We start from the raw sequence: 27,302 nt of genomic DNA, 5'->3' as shown, positions 1-27,302 counted from the left end.
TGTGTGTGTGATTGTTCTAGAATGTTATTTTTTTCTATCAGAAAAAGAAGTTTCTCTCTTTTTCCCCAATGACCAGTTTGCAGGATTTGAGCATATACAACCCTGAACGAACCATCACTGTGAAGGGCACGGTGGAAGCCTGTGCCAATGCCGAGATAGAGATCATGAAGAAGCTGCGTGAGGCCTTTGAAAATGATATGCTGGCTGTAAACGTAAGTGCCTGATGCTTCCTTCTCTGCTGGTTTTCCTTTTCCCGTGTGCTTTCAGGCAGGACCCAGGCCTCTCTAAGAATACTTGTCATTCAGCTAATGAGAAAGTGCCTTATCTAGATAGGTATGTGGAGTTTTCCTGACTTCTATAGGGTAAAGGCATTAGAACATCAGAAAATGGGATAAAAACAAAACTGGACAAAACAATGCAAAATCATTTAAAAAATAATAACTAATAATAAGATCGTAAAATCAGAAAATGCTTATGATGTTTATTAAGAAAAGACATGCGGAAGTATTTATAACTAGGGGTACAATTACATAAAATAATATGGATCAGAATTACTGGAAGCCTCCATACCAAACTAAAAATATCTGGTATGTTACAAAAGTGGGATTTTTTTTTTTAAACTCCTACTTTCAGAGTTTTCTGTAATACTGTCCTGTTACTTTGGGGGTTTTAAAAATACATACTCTGAGCTGGGCCTGGTGGCACACGCCTATAATCCCATGGCTTGGGAGGCTGAGGCAGAAGGATTTCAAGTTCAAAGCCAGCCTCAGCAATTTATTGAGGCCCTAAGCACCTTAGCAAGACACTCTCTCAAAATTAAAAAGGCTGGGGATGTAGCTCAGTGGTTAAGTGCCTCTGGGTTCAATTGCTGGTACCAAAAAAAAAAAAAAAAAAAAAATACTCTGGTCAAGTTCAGTTGCACACATCTGTAATCCCAGTGACTCAGGGAGGCTGAGGCAGGAGCATCACAAGTTTGAGGTTATCCTCAGCAACCTAGTGAGATCCTGTCTCAAAATAAAAAGGCCTGAGGATGTAGCTCAGTGGTAAAGCATCCCTGTGTTCAGTCTCCAGTACAGAGGAGAGAAAACACACTTTAAAATTAACTTCCAGTTTTCATCTCCTGCTAGTGAGCTGCACTTTTAGATTGCTTAATAATTGCTGACCTCCACCCGAGCTCTCATTAATACTGCTAGATTGGTTTGGGATTGTCCTTCCTGTTATAGCTTCTTAGTTCTCAGTTGATAATGGGGAGATACTAGTCTGCACTCAGGAAAGTCCTAAAAATATTTGTCCATTAGCAAAGTCCAAGCTCAACTCAGGGGAGTAAAGACATTTTATTATAATTTTCTAACATATACAAAAGGGGAAAAGATACTCTGATTATGCCCATAATCCAGCTTCAACGGGGTTGTGATCTCGTGGCCTGTTTGGTTTCATCTTAACTCTCATCCACTTCCCATCCCTGTTGGATGACCTTGAAGCAAGTTCAGAACTGATAACATTTCACAAAGGAATAAATGTGGACAAATAGCTCTGTGGACTAAACCCCAGCACCCTCTCTGCAGCACTTTCCACACTGGCCTTTACTCAGGTCCACACTCGGCCCCCACACCACCTGGTCCCCCCCCCCGCCAGCAGACCATGGCACGTGGTGACTGTGGGACAGGATGGGGAGAGGTAGAGAAAGAGACTGCCACGCGTCCTCCTCCCCAAGTGTTTGTGTCTGGAAGGACCATCTGAACATCTCGTTTTCTTCTTGACATCTTAAGATAAACACCTCTTTCTGTGAACACCTGGAAACGCTCAAAAGGGTCTGGGTGCTCCAAGCATATGTCAGCTGAACCTGTCACTTAGACTCATCATGTCTGTACCAAAGCCATCTATTTTGTGATAGATGAATCACAAAATCACTAGGTCTTACATATCAAATAAGGTATAGGTGGAGATCCCAGTGCTACTGTTCCAGGCATTCTAAGGGAAGTCAAGTTATGGGATGACTGCCTTCCTCTGCCTCTGAAGGGCTGAGAGAGTTAAAATTTACCTCCAGCCCATGTGAGTATCCCCAGGTTTAAAACATGAAATAAGCAGGCAAGATGATCATGAAGCTAGCAACTAAATGATGAAGAGACAAGTTATAAGCTATCCCAAACTTGGATCGTGGAATTTACATACGTAGTCTCCTAGTGAAGGGTCTGGTCTGTCTCTGGATAAAGTTAGAGAAACCTGTTGATCCAATTTTTTTCAGTGAAACCATTCAACAAGTATTTATTGAGTACTTAACTATGTACCAGGCACTATACACAACACTAAGTAAAACATTCTTTCTAAGAAATTATGGTCTGAAAGGGCAAGAGTTCATTGAACAGGTGATTCAAACACCATATGCTGAGTGTGGTTTTAAGGAAACAGGAATGCCAGGAGAACCCAGATAGGGCATTTGAGCTCAGACCTTTGGGGTCAGAGAAAGCTGCATGCATGAGGGGATGCTGAGTTCAAGTGAGGAGGGAGAGAAGCACTTCCTTCCAGGAGAGAGAGAGGGTGGGGTATTTAAAGGAGCAGGATTGAGCAGCCTGGAAGGTGGCCTGAGTCCTCAGTAGACCTCAGTTGCCATGTAACAACATCCCCAAAGGTGGCAGAGAAGCTTTGGAGGAATGCCACAGTCAGGCTGAGGATTGGCATCCACCCCCAATGCAAGGTGAAGAGGTCTGTGAGCCAGGGCAGAGCTGATGGGAAATGCTGGTGCCTTTTGCACAAGAAATGGAGGTTGACCCAGGCAAGCTGGACCTCTCTGGTCTCCTCCCCTCATCTTTTTTCTCCATTTCTGTTCCCAGCAACAAGCCAATCTGATCCCAGGGTTGAACCTCAGCGCACTTGGCATCTTTTCAACAGGACTGTCCGTGCTGCCTCCACCAACAGGGCCCCGCGGAGCTCCCCCCGCTGCCCCCTACCACCCCTTCGCTGTAAGTAGCTCAGCATTCAGAGGTTTGCTCATGCTCTGGGCACTGCCAGGCAGCAGCATTACTCTGCTATGTTGAGTCAGAGCTAAAGCTTTCATTTGGAGGCCATCCTCATGAGTGGGCGAATCCAGTATTTCTTAGTATTTCTTCCTAAGGGGAAAATTGATATTAGACCATCCTCTAAACATGTGCTCTTAAATAGTATATATCTACAAAAGACACAATATTAGCATATTGATTAACTAGAAGCCTACTTATTGTTTAAAAAAGATTTGTTAGATCAAATAAGAGCATTTGTATTATTCATTTATTACAGTATGAGGATACCTGGATAATTTGTTAGAGAGAGAGAGAGATTGATTTCCCAATCTATGTCTATAATAGAGATGCATTACATATTAATAGGCAGTTTTTAAAAGAAAATAGTGTTTGTGTCCAAACAGAAAAATGCCTGGTATTTAGTATGTTCTCCATAAATATTTATTGTTTGAGTCATAATTTATAACAAAAGAAAAAGTGTGAAAGGTGTATTTCTCTATGTTGCTCTCATTCACAAGCATTATTCAAGATCCATACACTACCCAATTGGAATTTCAGACACTTGACAGCACTTTCTTTCACTTCTAATTCTTCTCCTCTATACTTACTGCTTATTTTTAAAAACAAACATTCTTTCCCCCAATGTGTATGCTATTTAAATGAGAAGAATCAGTGGGGTGAGTGAGCATTACCTTAGGCCATTGCTTTCTTTCCAGAGGTGGCTTCTGGCATAGGCATCGCATTATATGAGTTCCCAGTAGCTGTTGGGTTCCTCTGTAGAGATGTAGGGTGAACCCACCCCTTGATGGGCCAACAAAATGCAGATGCGAGCTGGCACCCACATCCTCTGTCACATGCACATAGGTCTTCCGCAGTCTTGTCATTGAAGCACTTCTGACGTATTTCTGAGTCGGTCCATACCATCCCTTTAGTTTATCTGTACTCCCTGATGCTAAAGGAAGAAGCCTGACACTCAAGTTTTGTGTGTATGTTTCGTAAAAGAAAAGTCTGAAGATGTGGAGGGAGGGGCTGTGGCGGCTGTCAAATCAGGTAACTACTCACTTGTCTGCTCCAAGGAGTGAGAGGGCGTAATGGGAATGTGTCCAGGTACCTTTGCTGTCAGATTTGGGAATGACCCAGCTCAGCACAGTTAAAAGGTATCAAGACACATCTCATTTCTTGGGAAGGAGGCTGAACATAGGGCCCCATAGACAATCACCTAAAAAGTCAGGCCACTTTCATAACCTCTACTTTCAAAGAGTGGAGAGGAAGCATAATAAAAGAGACCATTCTCAAATCGGTAATCTAAAATGGGAGTCTGCATTCTATAGCCTGAGGACCATATCTGGTCCATCATTCCTTTTTATTTATTTTTTTTTTTAAGATTTTAACCTTAATTTATTTTTATTATTTTATTTTTATTATTTATTTTTTATGTAGTGCTGAGTGTCAAACCCAGTGCCCCACCCTTGCTAGGCAAACACTCTACCACTGGGCTACATCATTTATTTTTGTACATTGCTTTTCATTGTTGTTGTTTGAGATTGTGGTTTTTTGACACAGTACTGGAAATTGAACCCAGGGCCTCATACATGCTAGTCAAGTACTCTACCCACGAGCTACAGCCTCATCCCCCCCCCCCTTTTTTTTTTTTTTTTTTTTTTTTCTTTCTTTATTTTTGAGATAGGGTCTCACTAAGTTTCCCACTCTGGCCTTGAACTTGCAATGCTTCTGCCTCAGCCTCCTGAGTACCATCATTTATTTTCATAGATAAAAATTTTAGGGGACACAGCCATGGGCACTTATTTACATAATACTGTCTATTTACTGCTTCCGCACTGTTGTGGCAGAGTTGAATACATCCACTGGAGACCACATGCTGCAAAGCCTAAAATTTTTATTGTTTGACTCTTTACAGGAGAAGTTTGTGGACCCCTGAACTAAAACAATAAAAGTTTTCATGTGATAGCAGAACGTTTTCTAAACTCTAAAATACGTTTTTCCAGCCCAAGAGCTTCCTCTACATCTGAAAATTTTACTAAAATAGCAATTAACCATTTTGCTAATATATGTAGTTCCTGTTATTCATAAGATAAGTTTGGGGGCTAGGGATATAGCTCAGTTGGTAGCGTACTTGCCTTGCAAACACAAGGCCCTGGGTTCAATCCCCAGCACCACAAAAAAAAAAAAAAAAAAAAAATTAAGTTTTAAGTAAGATTTCCTTTTTAAGTTAAAAGCCGTGTACTTCTGACCGTGATTCTGTGGATCAAGAACATTCTCATGTAGAGTGCATGCTCACCCCAGCTCTGAGACACTATGACTCCTACAGACATCACCCCCATGCCACAGCAGATCGCGGGGCTGGTGTGTGAAAGCACCTCGGCAGGACCTAGGACAGTCCCCCAGAGCCACGCCTGGAGAGTTCACCCTGCTGGCCTCTGAGCTGTCCTGAGGGCCCAGACCTCCTGAGAAGGACAGGGAAGGGGAGGGTGGCAGGAGTACTTTATATACTTAGAGTGTTGCTTTCCTGTCACATAGGCATTCAGATTTCCAAGAATGATTCTTTTTGGTTGCTGACCTACAGCAGAAATCGAGACCTTTTGCTCTTAACATTCAAAAGTCAGGAAGTCTGTGCACCTCCTTACGGCTGGCTCAGACACATATGCATTGGTCTCTAAACTCTGGAGTTTTTCATGAATATGTGTATGTAATGAAAACTTTATTATTTTTTACTGTTTTGGTTATAAAAGTGACCCATGCATAGTATTTAAGAAGCAATACAGAAATATAAGAACAAGTTTTTCTTAATCTAGAGATACCAGTGTTTCCATGTATATGTGTACATGTATAATATGAATATATATATTAGTCATATTTCAAATTTTCTCTCTATATTAGAAATCCTTGCATATGCATCTTGGCTGTTTTGTTCAGTCATTTCCTCAGAATAAGTTTGTAAAGATAGAATTGTTGAGTCAAAGAATGCCTAAACTTTATGTGTTGATATATATTTTATGAATTTTGATACATGATCATATAGGGTTTTTGTTTTTGTTTTTGTTTTTTGCAGGGAGTGGTATCAGGGATTGAACCCAAGGGTGCTTAACCACTGAACCACATCCCCAGCACTTTTTATTTTGAGACAGTCTCCTCCTAAGTTGCTTAGACTCCTGCTAAGTTGCAGAGGCTGGCCTTCATTCTCCTGCGTCAGCCTCCTGAGTCTCTGGGCTTACAGGCATGCACTACTGCGACTGGCATCTTTTTTTTTAATCTTAATGACTTATAACAACTCATTACATATTAAAGCTGTTAAGCCACTGTTATGACTGTTTTCTACCAGTTTGTCATCTCTTTATGTTTTTGTGCCATATAATTTTAAAAATATATATTAAGTACAGATTGTGAACAAACTATTATATGAAGTAAAGTGTAGAGTTTCCCTTTGGCTTTTTTTTGTTGTTGTTTATACTGGAAATTGAACCCAAGGGTGCTTTTACCATTCAGCTATATCCCCAGCCCTTTTTACTTTTTCTTTTGAGACAGAATCGCGATAAGTTGCTGAAACTGACCTCAAATTTGTGATCCTCCTCCCTCAGCCTCCTGAGTTGCTGGAGTTATAAGAATGCAAGTGGCCTTCCTTCTTTTACCCAAATTTCACCTATACCCACTCCCCAGAAGTATAATACTGTTATATTTACACATTTAAAAAAAATTTTCTCAGCACGTATATAGTCATATTTAAAAATGCAAATGGAATCATGCCATACACCATGAACAACAAAGTCATTTTGTTTTGTTTTTATTTATGGGCATCTCTCCATAAGACCTTATTTTCTTTAATGGCTATATAATATTCCATTGTATGAATTTATTATAACTTTTCTAAACAGCACACTATTTTTAGACATTTGAGCTGATTCCAGGTTTTTGCTATTACTAGTAATGTCAAAAGTGATATCCTGGACTGGGGAGATAGCTCAGTTGGTAGAGTGCTGGCCTCACAAGCACAAGGCCCTGGGTTCAATCTTCAGCACTGGAAAAAAAAAAAAAAGTAATATCCTTATGCATACATAAGTCTCTGCACAAGTGTGTGATTATATTTGAAAGTAAAGTCTCTTTAAGATTTTTCAACAGAATTTATGGAGAAATTTTTAAGTTAAGATGGCTGAATCTGTGATGTTTTCCTTTGTGGGCTTCTGACCTTTGATGTCTATGGACTGTAAAATTATTCGGTTTCCTTATGGTAATTGTTAGTTGTTGGGTTAGGGGGATGGTTTTTTCTATCTGTAATTCTTAGGGGATTTATCTTGACTTATACTTTGAGACAGAGGTCAAACTAATTTTTTTCCAGATGGAGAGCTAATTTCCCCCAGAGTCATTTATTGAGTAATCTACCATCCTATCATTCCACCTGAAGGGCCAGACTCATGTTTTGGGACTGCATCCCACTTCATTCAACTCTTTGCCCAGCAGTTACTATAGTTCTACACCATCTTTGACAGTTTCAACAGTAAGCTTGTTTTTTCCTCAGAATGAATTGGAAAGATGGCCAACTTTTACTCTTTGAGAAAATGAAAGACTATGTAGGAATTTTCTAGTCCTTGAAGATTTGATAAAACCCATCCATAAAATGTCTGGGCCTACCAACTTTTGTTTGAAGAAATAGTAACCTTTTCAGTTTCTTACAAGTTTTGGCTTGGTTTTATGAACTTTTCTTATAAGAGATCTCAGGGCTTAGGGTGAGCTTAGTGGTAGAGCACGTGTCTAGCAGGTGTGAAGCCAATTCTTTTTTTTTTTAAGTTGTAGATGGACATCATAACTTCACTTCTTTTTAATTTATTTTTTATGTGGTGCTGAGGATCCAAATCAGTACCTTACACGTGCTAGGCAAGCACTCTACCCATGAGCCACAACTCCAGACCTGAAGCCAGTTCTTAATACCACGATTTGTATTTTTTTCTTAAGATTTACTAGGAATTTTTCTATTTTTTTAAACTTATAAGTAACTAAGTGTAACAGTCTCCTTTTTATTATCTTGCAATCATTTCCTATGTTCTTTTTTTTTTTTTTTTTTTAATGAATCTGCCATTTAATGGGTGCCTGTGAAAACAGAACCACCAGATTGTCCCCAAAGCTGTGATTCTGGTTCAGATCCCCCCAAACCCAACCTCCAACACTGACCTGAGGCCTCATGTACAGAAGAAGAGAAATCAGGCCCACCCAGAAGGGCTGCTAGCCTCTCCCTGGGGGGCACTCAGCAAAGCACACCTTAAAAGGGAAGCATTATGAGAAAGTTAAAGAAAAACAGTACCTTGCAAAGGAACCATTACCAAGGGTAATGACCTTCACTAAAACCAAAGTGTCACATGTGCTTAAGATAAAATATTAAGTAAAAATATTACATCTGAAAAACCTTAAAAAAAAAAAAAAAAAAAAAGGCAAAAAACTGAAGTTGTATGATTGTGGGCCATGGGGTTTCCCACTTGACCTAGTGCTTTGGGACCCAAGTGGCAGAGGGGTGGGTGCACCACTGTGCCCAGCCGCCTTGCTGCCAGCCTGAGGTTGACCAGTGCCACAACCCACTCCAGGGCCCACTTGAGCAAGTGGCTGCCTTTGTGCCTCGCTCCCTTCACAGCTCGGTCAGTGTTGCCCACAGGAGTGATTGGGGACAAGGACACTCCTTTCTCCTTGGGTCGCTGAACTTGATATAAGAGTGCTTGAGATACGTGGGGAAGGCAAGACCAAGGGTTCTGTCTCCCCTACAGTGTCCCAGGCTCCTCTTCACCTCCCCTGAACTATAGGCTAAAAGCAGCTCTACTGGAGTTGGCCTCCCACCCCACGTACCAGCAACACTGGGGGCTAGTCGTTGCCCACGAGCAGCTCCTCCCTCCAGAGTAGGAGTTGGATGCTCCTCTCCCAGCCCATAGACTGGTTGGCTACAGCTGCGCTTGGCCCCTTGCATGTACAGCTCCAGGAGGACCTTGCCCTGCACCCCATGGCTGAGCAGCCAGCCAGCCCATGAGGCCCTTATGTGTAAGGTTGGGTCCCTACTTGAGCTTGGCCCTGCTTGGCTGGCTCTGGTGCCAGAGCATGCCCACATCAGTGGTGGTCTGGATTTCCATCATGGCCTCTAGCACCGTCATGCCCTTGGCTGGTTCCGCTAGAGCTGCTTACTTGGGTACAGGAGGTGAGAGTGGTGAGAATGGCTTGTAGTAGATCCCATCCCGTTTACCCAGCTTGTGCACCAGCTGGATACCTTCCTCCATAGTGGTCCAGATACAGAAGGGCAGTTCAGTGGCCTCAAAGGGCAGGAAGAATTCCCAGTGCTGGCACCAGGCCTTCAGCAGCCAACTGAGCATCATCATGCAGTGGTAGTTGAAGACTGTGTCATGGATTAGGTCTCCAGCCCCCCAGAATTCAAGGACAGAGTAGGACACCCCCAGTCATACACTCCCAGGATTGTTGACTTTCTGCTTAGCACCCTGAGAAATGGGCAGAAGCTCAGGGTGCCTATAGTAGAGATCTCCCTGGCCCATCTAGGTGGGTGTCAGCATTTTCTGAGCCATGACCACAGTTGCCCCTAGACAGGAAAGAGCAGGAGGGTCAGGAGGGACACTGCTGCAGGAGCAGGAGGGGAAGGCAGGAAGTGGGATGGTAGGACACCTGGCGAAACCACCAAGATGGGATGATGGTGGGCAGCCCCTCCTCTAGAAGATGCGTCCAGTCCTCCCACTCCGCAGGCCTCCTATGTTCTTTTGTACTCAAATAATGTAGCATTTTGATTTTGGTGGCCTTGCTCAGTGCATGAACAACTTGGGGGACTGATGAGCCTTTGGAAAGCATGTTCTTCAATGGGCTCAAAGCTATGTTAACAGCCATAAAATCAGGTTTGTAATAGGTGACTCATCTCCTCTATGATTTTTATCTATGTGATTTATTAAATTTTGAGAGCAGCTCAGTTCTTACCATTTTAAAATCAGATTCTTGATATTTAACAGATTTAAAGTCAGATTCTTGATATTTAACAGATTTTTAAATGTGTTTTGTTCATATTATTCTAGAAATAATCTGATATTTTAGTCCAAATTATTAAGCTTGCTCTCTTAATATACATACAGTTATTTAGAATTAACTTTTATTCATTTCTTTGCTCACCGTGGACAGTTTCTTATATCCTATATTCTTCCAGTTTTTGAGTTATTTGGATTTTGTTGTTGTTTGGCTGGTACACTTCCATCAAACAACTTTAGTTTTCGGAAATAGTATTAAAGTAGTAGAATGTCCAAGTCTTTCTATATCTAAAAATGCTTTTCTTTTTCCTTCAACATGAATGAAAGTGTATAGAAATGCTGGGGTGCTCATTCCTTTAGAACTCTGCAAACGTGGCTGTTAGCATTAAGTTTTTCAGATAAATGTGCTGCAGCCTGATTCTTTTGTAGGTAATTTTTTCCCTTGTAAGTTTCTGGCCTTTTATAGTACTTTGCTTTTCCCTTTGGAATTCGGAAATCTGAATGTGATCACTCTGATCTGAAGATTCAAGTTTTCTTTGGCTCAGGAAAATCTTTTCCTTCTCTACAGTAATTAATTTTAGACTTGCTTCTTCTCCATCCCTGTTTTCTCCTCCAGGAGTTCCCACCTTATAGATAGTGAACCTCCCTCCCCTTGTCCATCCGATCCCTCTGTCTGTTTTTATTTTGCACAAGTTAAGTTTCTGAAGCACTCTTGGGCTTGCAGCAGCACCCACTTTACTATGTGTCTGTCCTCTCTTGAGCTTCGACTTAACCAACCATCACTCTTTTCTCATGGTAGTGTTCCCATGTTTTACCAAAGTGCTAGCCTCTTGAACCTCACGAGGAAATCAAATCAGAATTTTTTTAAAAATGTTCTCCCCATTCTTATGTTTAAATGAACTCTCATAGGGCTTATTCATGAATGCTTAGGGGAGCTCTTTCATAACATGCTCCCCCAGCTCCACCTGAACCTATGAGTTCAGAATGTTCTAGACGTGCACAGTGTCAGGTATAATGGTTGAGCTCTTGGACCACAGTCAGACAGAGATCTGTGTTCAGATCTTGCTTCCACACTCTGGCTATCCCACCAGTTTCTGAGGTTATCTTAAGAGAACACACAGAGGTGGATAAAAGCTGCCATGAACAGCACCCTGACAGTAGGGGATAGAAAGTTCACCCTCCTGATCTTGGAAAGTTGTGTCCACGCCAACCCCTGTGGCCATGTCCTTTCCCTTCTCCAGGCCTCGGTCCCTGGTTCCCAGGAGGAGCCCCTCTCATCTGTGCAGAAGCCCTGCCCTCTGCACTGCCCCTTCCCACTCTTCACTCTTCCTGCCCCCCATTTCCTCATGCTTCAGCGGGTCACCTGTATCATCTATCAGCTGGTCTGATGTGTAACTTGGACCCTGCAGTTCTGCCAGGAGAGGAGGCCCAGTTGGTGATAACTCCCTTGTTTCACAAATTTGTTTGATATATGCTCTTCCCTCCGCCCTCCCTCCAATATAGTCAGAGGAAAAGCAGAGGGAGCCTGAAATAGCCTGTGGTTGATATCAATCCCCTGCTTCTGCCCCTTGGTTGGCAGGGGTGGGACACACCAGGATAGGCACCTTCACCAGAACATCACCTTTTCCTCCTCTGCACACACTCGCTGGGTGCAGTGGGTCACACCTACAATCCCAGCAGCTTGGGAGGCTGATGCAAGAGGATTTCAAGTTCAAAGACAGCCTCAGCAAAAGTGAGGCCCTAAGCAACTGAGCAAAATCCCATCACTAAATAAAATATAAAAAGGACTGGGGATGTGGCTCAGTGGCCGAGTGCCCCTGAGTTCAATCCCTGGTACCAAAAAATACATATAATTTCTCCCACATATAATAACTGAGACAGTGAGTCCACCTGTCTCAGATTCCTGACCTACTCCCAAGTGCACTGGGGCAGTGCACTGCAACCTGCTTTCTTCAAGTTGTTGGCAGGTGACTTTCTGATCATCATAAGGAAGCAAGTTTGAAAGCCCCCTTTCATTTGAGGCTAGATTCTTTATAAACTTGGGTAGATAGAAAATAGAAAGTGGGCTCTGAGAAGATACGCATTTCATTATAAATAAATACACTCATTAATGCAGCCCATGCATGTCTGGTGATTGATTCTTTCATTCCCATGACCTCTTTGGAGGTCATGTAACACTCTTTGGGAACATTCAGTATACTTGGGGTCAAGTCCATATCTAAATGAGGTCCACAAGGCCCTGCATCCCCCTCACATCTTACTGAACTCTCTTGTTTTCACCTATTGGCCTGATTTTCAAACAGGCCAACTCCTGTCCTGGCTCTAGACCTCTAAGAACCCTGCTCAGTAAGTTCCCGCCCCAGGACTTTTTGATGCATGCATTGGGCATCAAACCCAGGGCCTCTCAAATGCTAAGCCCCTGGCCCCATCCCCAGAGGACTTTGCACAGGGCTCCTTCTCCTCTGCAGCTCTAAAGCCAAGAGCTAACTTTCTCAGACTGCTACAGCTGGAGTTTCCACTCTACCCCTCAGCTCCCCAACTGCCTGTCCTCACTTTGTTCTGTCCATCTGAAGGTACCGTTTGTGTCTGCCTCTCCAGTAGAACAGAAGTCCCCAGGTAGCAGTAACCTTTTCTGTCTTAACTGTGTCTACAGCACTTAGAACAGTGCCTCCCACATAGTAGGTACTCAGATAGTTTTTGAGTGAATGAATAAATAATTGAATGAACCCTCACTATATTACAGAGATCTAGATATTATTTTAATTGGACCAAGGGTGTAGCTCAGTGGTAGAGCACTTGGCCTAGCATGTGCAAGACCCTGGGTTCAGTCACCAGAACTGAAAAATAAAATTAAATGTAATTGACTTGTGGATGAGCCTTAGATAAGTGTAATAAATCATCCCAACTGAAACAGTGATTCAGACTCAGGTCTTCTGACTCTAAAAACCATCTTGTGTACACAGGGGCCAATGTCAGCCTCAGCTACAAATGAACGCCTGATTGCTGAGCTCAGGATTCTTTCCTTATGACAATCTTGCAGCTGTGACTCATAAATAAAAGGGAATTTGTCCTTCTTATTCTTTTACAGCTAATTAAAAAAACACTAAAAAAAAAAATCTTTCCTTCCCCCAAGTGGTAGATCTAAATTTGATATTGTTTTTGTTAGGAGTATTTGAACCCGGAATAGGAGCCACACTATCACTTATCTATTCTTGGCCTCACACAGGTTTTGAAAGGAAAAAGCAGATCACAATTCAAAGTAATTATTTCTGCAATGAGAGCTAAAGGAACAACACTGTAGGTGAGAGGAGCATAGAAGTACCCTTTCCCCAAAATAGAGCTTTGGGCAGAAAGCTGAAGGAACTCCTTCCCTGGACAGGAACCTACACAGAGAAGGGTCTGGAACTGTTGTGTTTCCCAGGGAATCCTCAAGAAAGCGGCCAACTTCTTCACCTGCCTTCCTTCAGAGCGCGAGGCTGCCCTGGACTGCTGATCTTGTAGCACTCTCTTGTGGCCAGGAGGCAGCACTGCAGCCTCTTTCAAGTCAAAGCAAGGCTTGCATTGACAGCCACGATGTCACAGGTGCCGCTGGCACCTGGCACCTTGGGAACAGCACCTCATGTTGCTGGCATCTCAGCCTTCTCTCTGAGCTCAAAAGGAGGACACCTTTAATTACAGGTGGCACACACCTGTAACTCCAGATACTCGGGTGGCTAAGGTGGGAGGACCAGGAGGAAGTTTGATTTTCTCTAAGGGGTCATGAGGTAAAGTTGGAACTGAGAGCTGAGTCCAACTGGAAATTAAGGAGAGTCAGTCCATGCACATCACCATGAGATTTGCCCAGGGACCCCCAAATGACAGCCGGATTCCCTAACCCCAGGTTCCATCCGTATCTGACATTGCGGGAACCTTTTTCCTGGGGGCATCATGCAGGGCAGGTGGGCCATGGTGCCCAGAGCTAATCACCTCATTTGCTGTATTAGTAATACCAGTGTTTACTTGGCCTTATGTAAAGCACAGTTAACTAGACTTTGCTGACTCTGGTCAATGCCCTGCCCAAAGAATATGTAAAATCAGAGATGTTCTTGTCTTGCAGGACCATTGTGGAGATTGAGGGCTTATAAGTAGATATAAAATATCTATGGTAGTACCTGATATATAGTAGATTTTCAATCAAAAAGCAACTACTTTTAAATGTTGGTTTTCCTAATAGCTCTATTTTCTTCTGTCCACATCTTCCCTCCTATTCCCTGCTTCCCTCTTCCCACGTTCACACACAATATGTTTACTCATCCATTTTCTTCCTCCCTTTTTACACTCTCTCTTCTCTCCATCTCTCAGTTCCTTCTGAAATCCTCTGATGGAGCTAACTGATCTGTCTTCCCAGGAGCACATTTGCTTGGTTTGAATGACTCTTGGATATTGTCCCAGTACTCTCTGTTCCTCGCAATCCACGACTCATAATTCCCCAGAAAATAGAAGCCACTGGCCCTGTCTGTCTATCCAAAGGCAGGTTGTGTGTGTGTGTGTGTGTGTGTGTGTCTGTGTGTGTGTGCGCGCACGCGCATGCGCGCACTCATGGGGGAGAGAGAGAGAGAGAGAGAGAGAGAATGCTCCCATGCTAACCTCCTACCAAACCTAAAGCATGACTTGGTTTAAAATGATAAACATTTAGCCCAGAGGGCTACTCTGACCAGGAAGTATCTTGCCAAGCATTGCATGGTCCAAGGAGGGAAATTGGAGGAGAGACACAAAGGGACAGGTGTGCAGACATGGCAGTGGGGTTGACTGATGGTGTACAGCCTGGGTTGCATGGGACAGATCCTGCATACATGAGTAACATGGCTGTCTCTGGGGGACCCTCTCACTGAATGACTATTTCCTTCCTGCTGCAGACACACTCCGGATACTTCTCCAGCCTGTACCCCCATCACCAGTTCAGCCCGTTCCCACATCATCATTCTGTAAGTGCCCCTCAGTTCCGCCCAGCTGCCACCCTTCCTGTGCCTAGAGCTGACCCATACAGCCCCTGATTGACTGGCCAGTGGATGTTCACAGTGTGAGTGCTGTCTGCTGTGGTTCTGGGCCATCTGGGAGTACCATATGTCACAACATAAGCATACAAAGCTGCCTGGCTCCTACTGGTGCCTCTACACCCTACCACCAATGAGCAGTCCAGAGGTCGATCAGGAGGCAGTGTTGGGTTAATGAAGAGCTTCAAAGATCTTTGACTAAAGTCTAGCAAATGCAATTGTCATCCCACAGATCCCTATATCAGGGACCCCTGGCAACCCTGCCTAAGAGCCTTCTCTGTACCACAGGGTTCCCAGAGATGTGACTTCCCTATTTCCCTAGCAATCACCATGCAGCCTGGTCAGGGAAGATTTAGTTGCCTTGTGAAATTGTTCCTGGCTGTACAACAGGCTAGGCAGTTTTCAGTTCCCCCTACCAGAGTGCCCCAGGGCTCTGTCCTTTAATAACTGTTTTGATTTCCTGGATGAAGACAAAGAAGAAATACCTATCAGATTCACATAGGACAGAAAACCTGTGAACAGACAGCCATTCACATCCAACCAATTCAGATGCTCAGGAGGAGCTTGCACATCGACTGCTATTTATCCTGCCTGGGTTCCGTTCAGTCCTCGGGCTTCTCAACTGCAGAGCCCCAGGCCACAGAAGGATCCCAGTGTGCCATTTTGGCCTTTTCCTTGAGTAGCAGGGGCTTTTTCACATTGGGGCTAATAGAAGGTGCTTGGTAACTATTGAGTGCCTGAGGGAGAGCCCTGTTGGAATGTCTGCTGTCTTGTCTTGCCTTTTCAGTATCCAGAGCAGGAGATTGTGAATCTCTTCATCCCAACCCAGGCTGTGGGTGCTATCATTGGGAAGAAAGGGGCACACATCAAACAGCTGGCTCGATTTGCTGGAGCTTCCATTAAGGTAAGGCTGCTTGTCCCCATGTCCTTCCTTCCTGTCACCAGTTCCAGGCAACTCTTATATCATCCAGAGACAGAATGCCACAAGATCTGGAAATTTTGCTTCAAAGACTATTCCCATCTGTTCTCATCTTTCCTTTTCAACTAATAATCAAATTAGAAAAAAATATATATGTATTAGTTCAAACCAGCCCGATCCTCTTTGGATTTTCGTTGTCCTCTCAAGAAGATAAAGGTTGAAGGTTGTTCCCAGGCTAAGGGAATAGACTCAAAGGCAGCACACATAAGTACTTAGGATCTGTCAGTGCCTTGGTGCTTTTATTAGTCTGCACTTCAAAGACCTTTAAGTTATGAGAAAATAATTTGAATGAAAAAAACTCTAAAAAGCAATGATGAAATCATAGATAAACAAAAACTGATGACATGACCTGATATGAAGCTGGAACTGAGCAGAGAGCCCCTTAGTTCCTTACTGGAAATGGCTGTGAGTGCAGCCATGGCTGCAGTTATAGACCCACATCCTGCCTGCCCGAGTGGTCAGAGAAGCTGAAAGGGAAGGATTATTCGACCCTGGTCCTGCTCCAAGCCCAGCTATCAGCTCTGACTCACGGGCAGAATGCTGAGCGTGTCCCAAGCCTCATGAAAACACTTTGGGAAACAGAGTTTCCGTTGTTACGGAAAATAATTTGCTACCATGAGACAACCCGGAATTCCGAACAAGAAGTCTCATGACTTGGAGAGAAAGAATGCTTACACTTTCTCCCAAGAAGAGCTGGATTTTCTCCCACAGCAAGTGTGCTGGAGAGAAAACAAAAACAAACGTTCCGGGTAGTGCGGAATAAGGCTTGCAGTGAGACCAGGAAGGAATTTTATCTTAGTAAACTGGTTCCCCTCTCAAGCCTCATTTACCTCACCTGTAGTTACAAACCCATATCCAGACCGAATGAGACCCCTGAGGTGTAAAGAGAGGTGAGGGACACGGGCCTCTGTCTCCAGTGGCTTGCCACAAGAGAGATCCTCGCCCGGGGCCGACAGGCAGATGCTGGTCTCCTGTGGGTGGGATGGGGAAATATAGAAGGGAACTGAGTGGCTGGCCGCACCCTGAGGGCCTTTCCTGGTGTTCAGTGCCGGGTCTGAGGCGCCATGCAGAGGTTGGAATGAGTTTCAACTAAAGGGACTTGAAGGATCATCTCATCAGCTCCCCCTTTTATTCAGATGAGAAAAGAGATGCAGAGTAGAGCGACTTGGTCAAGGCACGTAAGTGGCAGGACTGGCGCTTAGGTACAAATCCCACTGACCTCTAGAATATAGAGTGCCTACTGGGGTCCACCACAGCAGGACCTCTGCATTTACTGTTGCCCCTGAGGAATGGGGCCCAGAGTTCCACTGACTTGTCTAAGGCCACAGAGGTAAAGGATGTGATTTGCTCCGGTTATCCTATACCTGGTCCAGTGCTTGCCCCACACAGCAACCTTACTGCTCTTTCAGAATCGTTCCCAGCAGGACCTCTAGGGAAATGAGAGGGTGGGGGGATCAGTTCTTTGGATTTTACCCCACAGCATTTTTCTAGTTCTATGTCCAAGCAAAGTTGAATGGTGACTTGTCACTTTGCCCATGGCCTCCGTGCCGAAGACAGCAGGGCTGCTCCAGGAGGTTAGGACAGGCAATAGTGGTTTTTTTTGCGGGGCGGGGGGTGGGGGGAGTGTTGTACAGGAATTAAAACCAGAGGTCCTCTACACCTGAGCTACATCCCCATCCCTTTTTATTTTGAGACAGGGTCTCAGTAAGTTGCTGACTTCTGATCTTTCTGCCTCAGCCTCCCTAGTCTGTGGGATTACAGGCAGGTACAACTGTGCCTGGCTATTAGGTGACAATTTTTCATGCGGGGCCAACAACCTTTTCCTTCCCACGCCTGCCTCTCTCCATAACATTAAAAAGAAGGGAAGAAAACCAAGCATTTGTGAAATTTAAAAATCAGTCTGGTTTTTACTAGACTCCCGTTATCTTGAAAGGTCTCTGAATGCATTTGGCTCCTGAGTAAGATAGATGGTCTCACTAACTCCACAGGTTCCCTAGTTTCTGCTTCGGTAGCCTTCAGAGGCTGTAAGTGGGGGCCCTTTTGACATTGCTGGGGCAGGTGTAGGACTCTGCACTCGTGCATGGGAGCAGAATGCTGGGAGGGGAGGGGTCTGAGCTGAGTCTGGGAGACACTCTGGTTCAGCTCCCTTCACCTGCCTTTCCTGCAGAGCATTTGGTCAGCTTTTGAATGTCACAAAAATGTGGGTGACAGTGTTAGCCAAGGACACTGATTACTGGTCCTCGTTCCAGTCCCTGCTCACTCGATGATCTTGGCAGTCCCATTGCATCTCTAGGTTCTGTTTCCTTCAGCCATAAGACAGAGTCCTTTTTGCCCTCCAGAGGGAGTGAGCCTTTGGAATACCATTCTGAAACTGCTAGAGAACACGGGTAGCTTCTAGATATCTGTTCTGGGCTGGTGAATGCTGGGCAGTAGGGCCATCAGGAGTTTCAGAACCTGAGCAAAGCAGCCACGAGTCACTAAGAAGTAGACTGTGACCACAGAACAGATGGGTCAGCATGAATCATGAATCAGCCTTCAGCCCTTTTTGGTTTGGGTATTGGTAGAAGATGGGAATCAGTGTGACTGTGATCTGGTCTCTAATTTACCCGTCGAGATAAAACCCAGGTTTAATGCCAGCTGGGGATCTCAAAGTAGAGGCAGGGCTTCCTGCCAAGGGTCTCAGGGCCAGCGTAGGTGTGTGGCTTTACCCCTAGGACTGACTGGGGTACATGCTGAGGCCACTGCCAAGAAATGGCTATCAAGAGTTAAAGCCCCAAGAAGCTCAGTGTTGGGCACCTGTGTATCACATTCATCCTCATGACACAAAGTAATCCAGGCCAGAGATTTGAAGGGTGTCCCTCCTCCCAGAGCAGGGTGGGATCAGAGCATGCCTTGAATGTGGGTCCAGAAGGAAGCTGGGAGGGCACACTCCACCCTGAGGCCCATGGGAGGCACCTGGCTCTGCATGTTTATCAAGAGAAACAAAATCAGCTGTGGAGGTGGAGGTGGAGGTCTTCCTGGAGAGGCTGAGACAGACTCAGTGGTCCAGAGCTGGTGCATGCGGAACCCAGCTCTGATGATGAACCCATTCCTTTCCAAGCAGAGCTCTCTCATGGCTCAGTCTTAGAAATGGCATCTCCCCCGAACCACTGGTTTTGCTTTATACTACAACCCTGTAACTGACCGAGTTTCCTTTGTAATTAATTTTACTATAATTTGCTAATTGAGTTTTAATTTTGTGTTTGTTTTGTTTTGGAGGCAGCATCTTGCTCTGTGGCTCAGGTTGCTCTGAAACTCCTGGGCTGAGGTGATCCTTCTACCTCAGCTTCCTGAGTAACTGGAACTACAGGTGCTACCCACTGCACCTGGCTGAATTTTGTATTTTTTTAAACTACTTTAAAGTTTTTTGGAATAAGGCATAATGGGCAGGGGGAAAAAAAATATGTGATAGTCTTCTAACAAAAAAAGCATACTGGGTCCGTTGTTTGTATGACAGAAGTGCTCAGACTCACAAAAAGTCTTGGGAGTTTGGAGGTCTTCCACAGGTGAGGAAGGGGAGGAGTTTGCAGATCCAGGAATGGAACCACGGTGTCCTCGTCCCTGCTCTGGTGCTGTCATACTTATGATTGATTTGCCAGAAGGAGGCACTACCTGCCACACCTGCTCTAACTCAGTTCACTTAGAGCTAACTGCATATGGAGCTGGGAATTAGAACCGGGACGACTGTTCCTGCAAACTGGGTTTCAATTTAATGCCTCAGTGAACTCGCCCTTGCTTCTCTCTAGACCCTGCGAGATTTGACAGACCTCCATTCCTAAAGCTGTTGACTTTCCAGTTATTTCCTAGGACATGGCTTTGTGAAAGGAGGCCAGTCACTTTTTGGGCTTAGGACAAAGAAAGGCAGAAACTGTTCACCTGCTTCACACTCTCCCTTGGTCACCACATACCCAAACTTGATACTGAGCATTATGGCCATGACTTTCTAAGACCCTGGGTGGAGGCAGCATGGTGTCGAGGTAGCAGGTGCAAAGGCAAAAGCCCTGTCATCTTCGTAATGCTAGTGTGCAGGCCTCCCACTTGGACAAGTAGGAGGGGCTTGACATTAGCCTTGTCTTCTTTCCTTGTGACCTGCAGATTGCCCCAGCAGAAGGCCCAGACGTCAGTGAAAGGATGGTCATCATCACCGGACCACCAGAAGCGCAGTTTAAGGTCAGTGTCCTGCAGACTGTGGGCACAGGGTTCTTTGGAGACTCCCCATCTGTTTGACTGCCATGGGTCTCCTGGGTCTCAGGCTCACCCTTTGACACTTTCCAGCTGTTCCCTCTGTTGCACCTTTCCCTTTGCTGGGAAGACCTCCTTCCCTTCTCTCCATGGAAAAGTAGGTCATCAACCCGAGCCCCATCCAAGGGCTACTCCTCCAGCATGTCTGATTCCTCAGCCATGGTTTTGAGGATGGCTGTCTCAGCTCATTTGGTCTTTGCCCACCTTCAAACCCTGGACATTAACATGGGAGCAAGGGAAAAAGTGTGGTATATGGAAGTTCTTTGGTGAGGTGCATGGTGTTGTTTTCATTTGGCCTTTTTTTTCCTCCTCTAGGAAAATGGGTTTTCTAAAAGTCAGAAACACATCTTAATTTATAAAAGTACAACCCTACTATAATTTTAATATACATAAAATTTGAGAGGATAAAGTTAACACAGGTGAGAACCATTCAAAACAACAACCCTTTGACTTGCAAGTAGACAAAATGTGATATGTCCATACAATAGCATATTATTCAGCCAAGCATGCCATGAACTGGGCTGAACCTAGAAACACACAGTATGCTGAGTGGAAGAAGGCAGAAATGAGGGCACATAGGATAGGGTTCCATTTATATGAAATGCACAAAGTAAACAAATTCAGAGACAAAGTAGATTAGTGGTTGTCAGCAAATAGGGGTAGGAAGGAATCAGAACCAACTGCTAGTAAGTATGGGGTTTTAACTTGGGAATGGATTAGAAATTTCTGGATAGATTGTGGTGGTGTTCACACAACAGAGTGACCACTGAAGTGTACACTTTGAAATGATGAGTTTTAGATTATGTGAATTAGATCTCAAATTTTTTTAAGTTAAAAAAAAAATACTGACCTCTCTTGGCTACATTGACTTTGGAGTGAGATATCAAAAGCAACGCAAACCAAGTACGGTGGCACACACCTGCAGTCCAGCTACTCAGGAGGCTGAGGCAGGGAATTGCAGCTTCAAGGCCAGCCTCTGCAGTGTAGGGGGACCCTGACTCAACATTAAAAAAAAAAATTAAAGAGCTGGGGATGCAGGATGTGGTAGCCTGGTGGTAGAGTGCTTGCCTAACCTGCATGAGGCTCTGAGTTCTATACCCAGTACCCACCCCCCCCCCAAAAAAAAGGCAACCTCAGGCTCATGGACTCTCCACCACCTTCACCTCGTCCTCCTCCATTCCATAATAATTGCACATAGCATGGCACATGGCAGGAGGGAGTTAAGAATACCCTGAGTTATATACTCCCCAGTCCAACCAAGAAGAAAGAAGAATGCGCTGACAGATTCAATCAACCAACTAATATTTAGGTGCTAAGAATATGGAAATGAGACACAGTTCTGGCCCCTCGCCAGAACCTCCAGCCCAGACACACACCGCACTTCTAGAGGAGGGGGTCACCTGCAACCACAAAGACAAGAGCGTGCTGGGGCACAGACTTCACAGCACGGTGGCCAGCATAGCAGGCACAGGGACCAGCCTGTGAGGGCTGAGCCACGCGTGTCTGGCCAGAGTGGGGGCAGTGACAGCATGTCCCGTCACTGGATTCTGCAGTTCCCACAGCAGCAAGGACAGAGCAGCTTGAACATCTGCTGACTCAGTCACCAGTCACATTTTGCTCTCAGGCCCAGGGACGAATCTTTGGGAAACTGAAAGAAGAAAATTTCTTTAACCCCAAAGAAGAGGTGAAGCTGGAAGCCCACATCAGAGTGCCCTCTTCTACAGCTGGCCGTGTGATTGGCAAAGGTGGCAAGACCGTAAGTCTGCTTTGGTTCACTCCATCACCTGGTTGAACTATCTGCCCTGGCCCTGCCCAAGTCCCTCAGATCCCCATGGCCACTCCCTCTCAATATATGGACAGGCCCCAGGATACAAACTAAGGGTCTCCTGGCATCTGAGCCACTTCACACGTGAGAATCTCAGTATTAGTCCAGAACTTGGGACCTAATTCCACAGCGCTGAGCCTAGCACCAGAAATAGCAGGTTCCTGTGCCCAGTACCACCATCCCAGCTCCACTCCCCAAAGACAGGGAAGCTATCTTTTTACCCACATATAGCAGGCAGTAAAGGGGGTAGTGCTCCACCCAGACTGTCTGCCAGCCTACTTGGCAGATCACCAGCTGGGACTCCAGGCCAGTGGCCTGCAGGGTCTGCTGTTGTGCAGTCTCCCTCCTGTGGTTCCCATCTTCTGGCTGATTCCCAGACACAGCCATCTGCTACAGCAGAACTAGCTCAGCAACAGGGAGGAGGACAAGAAGGAAATCGTTTTTTTTTTTTAAAAAGTATCTACATTTTCAGTCTGAAGGTGGCAATAACAAAGTAATTTGAAAAGTGCAAGAGCTGGGGATGTGGCTTGGTGGTTGCGCATGTGCTTCATATGTAGAAGGCCCTGGGTTCCCTCCCCAGCACCACAGGGAAGGGAAGGGAGGGGAAGGGAGGGGAGGAAAAATAAAGAAGGTGCCAAAGCATTAACTCTGAAGCTCACAGGAATGAACACAGTGGTTTGTTGGACACACGTATGTTCTGGAATGTGTCTTATCTGTCTGTGTGGAGATGGCCCCTGAGAAGTTCAGAGTAGAGCCGGGTGCATGCTGACAAGAGGCTGTGTTGGTGGCAGGACTTAGGGAGGAGGTGTCTACAGCCCGATGTATGTTTGCTGTTTTCACAAAGTTCTTTATGTAGAAATTCCTACAGAGGATTCGAAACCAAGTTCTAGGTATACTGAGTGAGTCACCTTTATGCAAAAGAATCCAGTTACATGATTTGCACATCACTTCCTGTGTCCAGGAATGCAGTCAGCATCCCAGGGTGTACACACTGAGCCTAGGCAGAATTGGAATGTAAGAGACAAGAAAACAAATCCAGCAGGGAGTAGAATCCTAAGCCCTGGGATGTCCTATTTGGTTGTTGTAAAACCAATCACTGAATTCTTTGTGTCTCCAGACACTGTCCACTGCCCACTGAGACTTATCTAACCTGCCTGAGTTCAGAATCATGCTAAGGGCCAGAGGAGGGGGCATGGCCCCTCAGGAAGTGACCAGTGTCTTTGGAAAGCAGCACCAGGGAGGCACAGGAGCAGCAGCCAGATGCAGGGATGGGGCTGGGATAGGGGATGTCAGTGCTGGCAAGGAGAAGCAGCAGCCCAAGGCCCGGAGCAGCAAAAGCCAGACCTGGGAGATGGAGTGAAAATGGAGAGGTGGGTGCAGAGTGGGAGCTGATGAGAAAGAAGAGTTTCCCTCTCGAGTCAGACTAGAGGAGGTGTCACCGCTCCGCTCGGTGGGCACCCAGGAGGGTGTTCCCGGAAGAGTGGCCTTACCTGGAGAACTGGATAGCCAGGTCACTGTGCGTGCAGAGCTGCACTGATGGGAATTCCAGAAATAGAGAATTCAGCCCTGCAAGCAGCCCATGGGCTCAGGGTTAGACTCCCTCTCTGTCACTGAGCCTCCAAGGGCCCAAATCCACAGACCTCAGGTGTCCAGGCAGGGAAGCTGAGTATCCTAGGCTGAAGGAGAGGTGTCTCCAGCCTCCTTGCCCTGCCCTGCCCCTCCCTCTCCCTCCTGACCTCGGTGTTGGCCTTGATGGGAGATGGGAGCTGCCCAGCCCACTGCTTTGTCTCCCTTCTCAGGTGAACGAACTGCAGAACCTAACCAGCGCAGAAGTCATTGTGCCTCGAGACCAAACGCCAGATGAAAACGAGGAAGTGATCGTCAGAATTATCGGGCATTTCTTTGCTAGCCAGGTACCGGTGCTGTGAGGGCCCAGTCTCTCTCTCCAGGTGGCTGGGACACTCCCCACCCCACCCCAGACACACACAGTGGAATCTCTTCCTGCTTCTCCTGGCTCTTCAGGGACTGTCATGCTGGCAGGGCAGGGCAGGGCGGGGCGGGGACCTCGTACCACACCTTCTCACTGCTGCCGTCCCCAGGCCTGCTGGGCAAGCCTGAGGAAGAGCAGAAACTGTTGAAGCAAGTCCAAGAGGCTCGGACTCGAGGTCTCGGCAGCCTCACCTCCCCACCCAGGCCTCAGTCACAGCCTTGGTCTGCAAGAGGTGCATACCAGGCAACCCCCTCCCCCCAGGTGCTAGAGCCTCACTGTGAAAGGTTAAATCCTTGCCATGCTGGGCTCTTGGGTCCCTTCTGCTCTCTCCTTCCTCACCTCATCCCCACATGCCCTCCACACAGCTGCTTTCCTGTCATATGCAGAGGCCAGCGCTGCAGCAAAATGTGGCCTAGTTCTCCTAGATGCTTTTGCTGGTTGGGTTTTGGGAGAGAGTAGTCCTGGTTCTTGTCCTAAGCCAGCGGAGACGAGCAGCCTGTGCTCCCTGCAGCCTGCCTGGTGCACTCAGATTTCTGCCTGGGTCTCCAGTAGTCAGAGCCCTGGCCATACCCACCTGGGCCCTCAGCACACCAGGATGCATCATCTGCACAGCCAGGCTCCTGTGGTGCATTCTGCAGTCATCTCCCTGTGGGTGAGGGTCAGGCTGGGGCTCGTGTTCAGTGTTCCAACTACTCAGGGTAGTATCAAGGAAAGGTGGGTGGGTCCCCAGTAGAGCTTAGGTGTATGCAATAGGATCTAGATGCTGTCTGGCCTCCATGAGACCCCATCTTTGGCTCCTTGATGCTGTGTCCTGGCCTATGGTCATCAACTGGAAGCTGCTGGGGCTCCACCCACCTACCTTTCACCCAGCAACCTGGAGTGGAAAGGAGGGGGCCTCTGCCATTCACTTCCCGGGAGAAAAGGCCCTGGAATAAGGGGTCTGAGGGAGGTGACACCAGAGCATCCCACCCTTCCCCAAGTCCCAGACCCTCCCCCTCCTGTGCATCCTCAGAACCGGGTTCCTTTCTTCCCTTGTCCCCTCCTCTCCCTTGCTGCAGACTGCACAGCGCAAGATCAGGGAAATTGTACAACAGGTGAAGCAGCAGGAGCAGAAATACCCTCAGGGAGTCGCCTCACAGCGCAGCAAGTGAGGCTCCCGCAGGCACCAGCAAACAACGGATGAATGTAGCCCTCCCAACACCTGACAGACGAGACCAAACACAGCCAGAGATCGGGAGCAAACCAAAGACCATCCTGAGGAATGAGAAGTCTGCGGAGGCAGCCAGGGCCTGCAGAGGCCCTGCGCATCTGGGGCTGAGGAGGGGCCCAGGGAAGGCTGCCTTCCCCAGAACCACCGGCCAGCCACCCACCTGCCTCCCCCAGCTTCTGCAGGCTTCCCAGCCATTCACCTCCCCTCACTCGGATTTCTCCCTCACTCCCACGACGCTATCCCTTTTAGTTGAACTAACATAGGTGAACGTGTTCAAAGCAAAGCAAAATTCACACCCGTTACTTTTTGTGGAAAATCGTCTCTGTACATGTGTGTACATATTAGAAGGGGAAAGATGTTAAGATATGTGGCCTGTGGGTTACGCAGGGTGCCTGCAGCATTAATATATTTTAGAAATAATATATCAAATAACTCAACTAACTCCATTTTTACTCAATAATAATTTTGTTTTCTTTTTTTTTTAAAGAAAGCAGGCTTTTCTAGACTTTAAAGTCTTTGGGAGGTCTAATGGTATAGAAAGGAACTTTGAGGCCACCCACACAAAATTCACCCGGAGAGAAATCCCGTCGAAGGACACTCATGGCAGTTCTGGATCACCTGTGTCTGTCAACAGAAGGGATACCGTCTCAAGAGGGGACTCTGTCCCACTTCATCCCTGTCTAGCTCACACACCCATTTCTCTCTGCTTCACAGGTTTTAACTGGTTTTTGCATACTGCTATATAATTCTCTGTCTCTCTCTGTTTATCTCTCCCCTTCCTTCCCTCCCTCCCTTTCTCCATCCCCACTCTTTCGAATTCCCTCATCCCACCGTCTGATCCCCTGTATCTATGCACCCCCCAGGCAAAGCAGTGCTCTGAGTATCACATCACACAAAAGGAACAAACGTGAAACACACAAACCAGCCTCAACTTACACTTGGTTACTCAAAAGAACAAGAGTCAATGGTACTTGTACTAGCATTTTGGAAGAGGAAAACAGGAACCCACCAAACCAGTCAACCAAACAAAAATTCCATAAAGAAAGAATGTATTTTGTCTTTTTTACATTTTGGTGTATAAGCCATCAACATTCAGCGAAATGATTTCTTTCTTTAAAAAAAAAAAATAGTGGAGGAAAACAGCAATTTACACAAGGTTGTTGGCCCAGGGCGTTAAATTTACAGATTTTTTTAACAAGAAAACACACAAAAAAAGCTACCTCAGGTGTTTTTACCTCAGCACCTTGCTCTTGTGTTTCCCTTAGAGATTTTGTAAAACTGATAGTTGGAGCATTTTTTTATTTTTTAATAAAATGAGTTGGAAAAAAAATAAGATATCAACTGCCAGCCTGGAGAAGGTGACAGTCCAAGTGTGCAACAGCTGTTCTGAATTGTCTTCCGCTAGCCAAGAACCTATATGGCCTTCTTTGGACAAACCTTGAAAGTGTTTATTTAAAAAAAAAAAAAAAATGACAAAGAAAACAGAGAGAGAAAATATTGGAGATGTCCTGAATTTCAATAGGGTACGCGCCATTAGGGCTTTTTGCGCTAAAGGATGAACATGTACTGGTTTATGTGAACAAGCCATTATACCACCAGACTGCAATGCCAGTTTCCTCTACTGCAAACAGTGTTCTGTGACAAAAAAAAAGAAAAAAAAAAGAAAAAAAAAGGAAAAAAAGAAAAAAGAAATATATCCAGCTAACAAGATCCTGGTGTCTTGGTGTTTTATTTCACTAAGCATTGTCGCATTACAGTCAGCCCAGTCCCAATTCTGAGGAACTTGGGGAAGCAGGGTAGTCTGGGAAGTGGGGCTCTGAGAAGCTACTCTGAGCAAGCTTTGTCCACAAAAGCCTTGGAGAAGCTGAACTAGGTCAGTGGTCCCAGACCAGCAGCCTCAGTATCACCCGGAAACTTGTTAAAAACACATGATCTGTGATAGAGCGCTTGCCTAGCGTGTGCGAGGACCTGGGTTCCA

The 27,302-nt window shown here is 45.8% G+C and overlaps 1 protein-coding gene across 2 annotated transcripts in view; it reads left to right on the top strand.

Annotated features, from left to right (window-relative positions):
• Igf2bp2 (insulin like growth factor 2 mRNA binding protein 2) overlaps nt 1–27,016 on the top strand; it is a 155,802-nt gene extending 128,786 nt beyond the window's left edge. The window contains exons 9-16 of one of the 2 annotated variants that reach the window (XM_047564896.1): nt 77–212; nt 2,832–2,960; nt 14,902–14,970; nt 15,827–15,943; nt 20,153–20,227; nt 21,924–22,055; nt 23,924–24,037; nt 25,173–27,016. In XM_047564896.1, the coding sequence (XP_047420852.1) occupies nt 77–212; nt 2,832–2,960; nt 14,902–14,970; nt 15,827–15,943; nt 20,153–20,227; nt 21,924–22,055; nt 23,924–24,037; nt 25,173–25,265 (865 nt within the window). In that variant the 3' untranslated portion in view covers nt 25,266–27,016. The remainder of the gene's footprint in view (nt 1–76; nt 213–2,831; nt 2,961–14,901; nt 14,971–15,826; nt 15,944–20,152; nt 20,228–21,923; nt 22,056–23,923; nt 24,038–25,172) is intronic. The other variant, XM_047564897.1, reaches the window with a different exon arrangement.
• Nucleotides 27,017–27,302: the final 286 nt, after the last annotated feature.

The sequence above is a fragment of the Sciurus carolinensis genome, chromosome 9, assembly GCF_902686445.1.
Source record: "Sciurus carolinensis chromosome 9, mSciCar1.2, whole genome shotgun sequence".
Classification (NCBI taxonomy): Eukaryota; Metazoa; Chordata; class Mammalia; order Rodentia; family Sciuridae; genus Sciurus; species Sciurus carolinensis.
The sequence above is the reverse complement of the archived record's forward strand: the minus strand, read 5'-3'. Positions and strand labels throughout refer to the sequence as shown.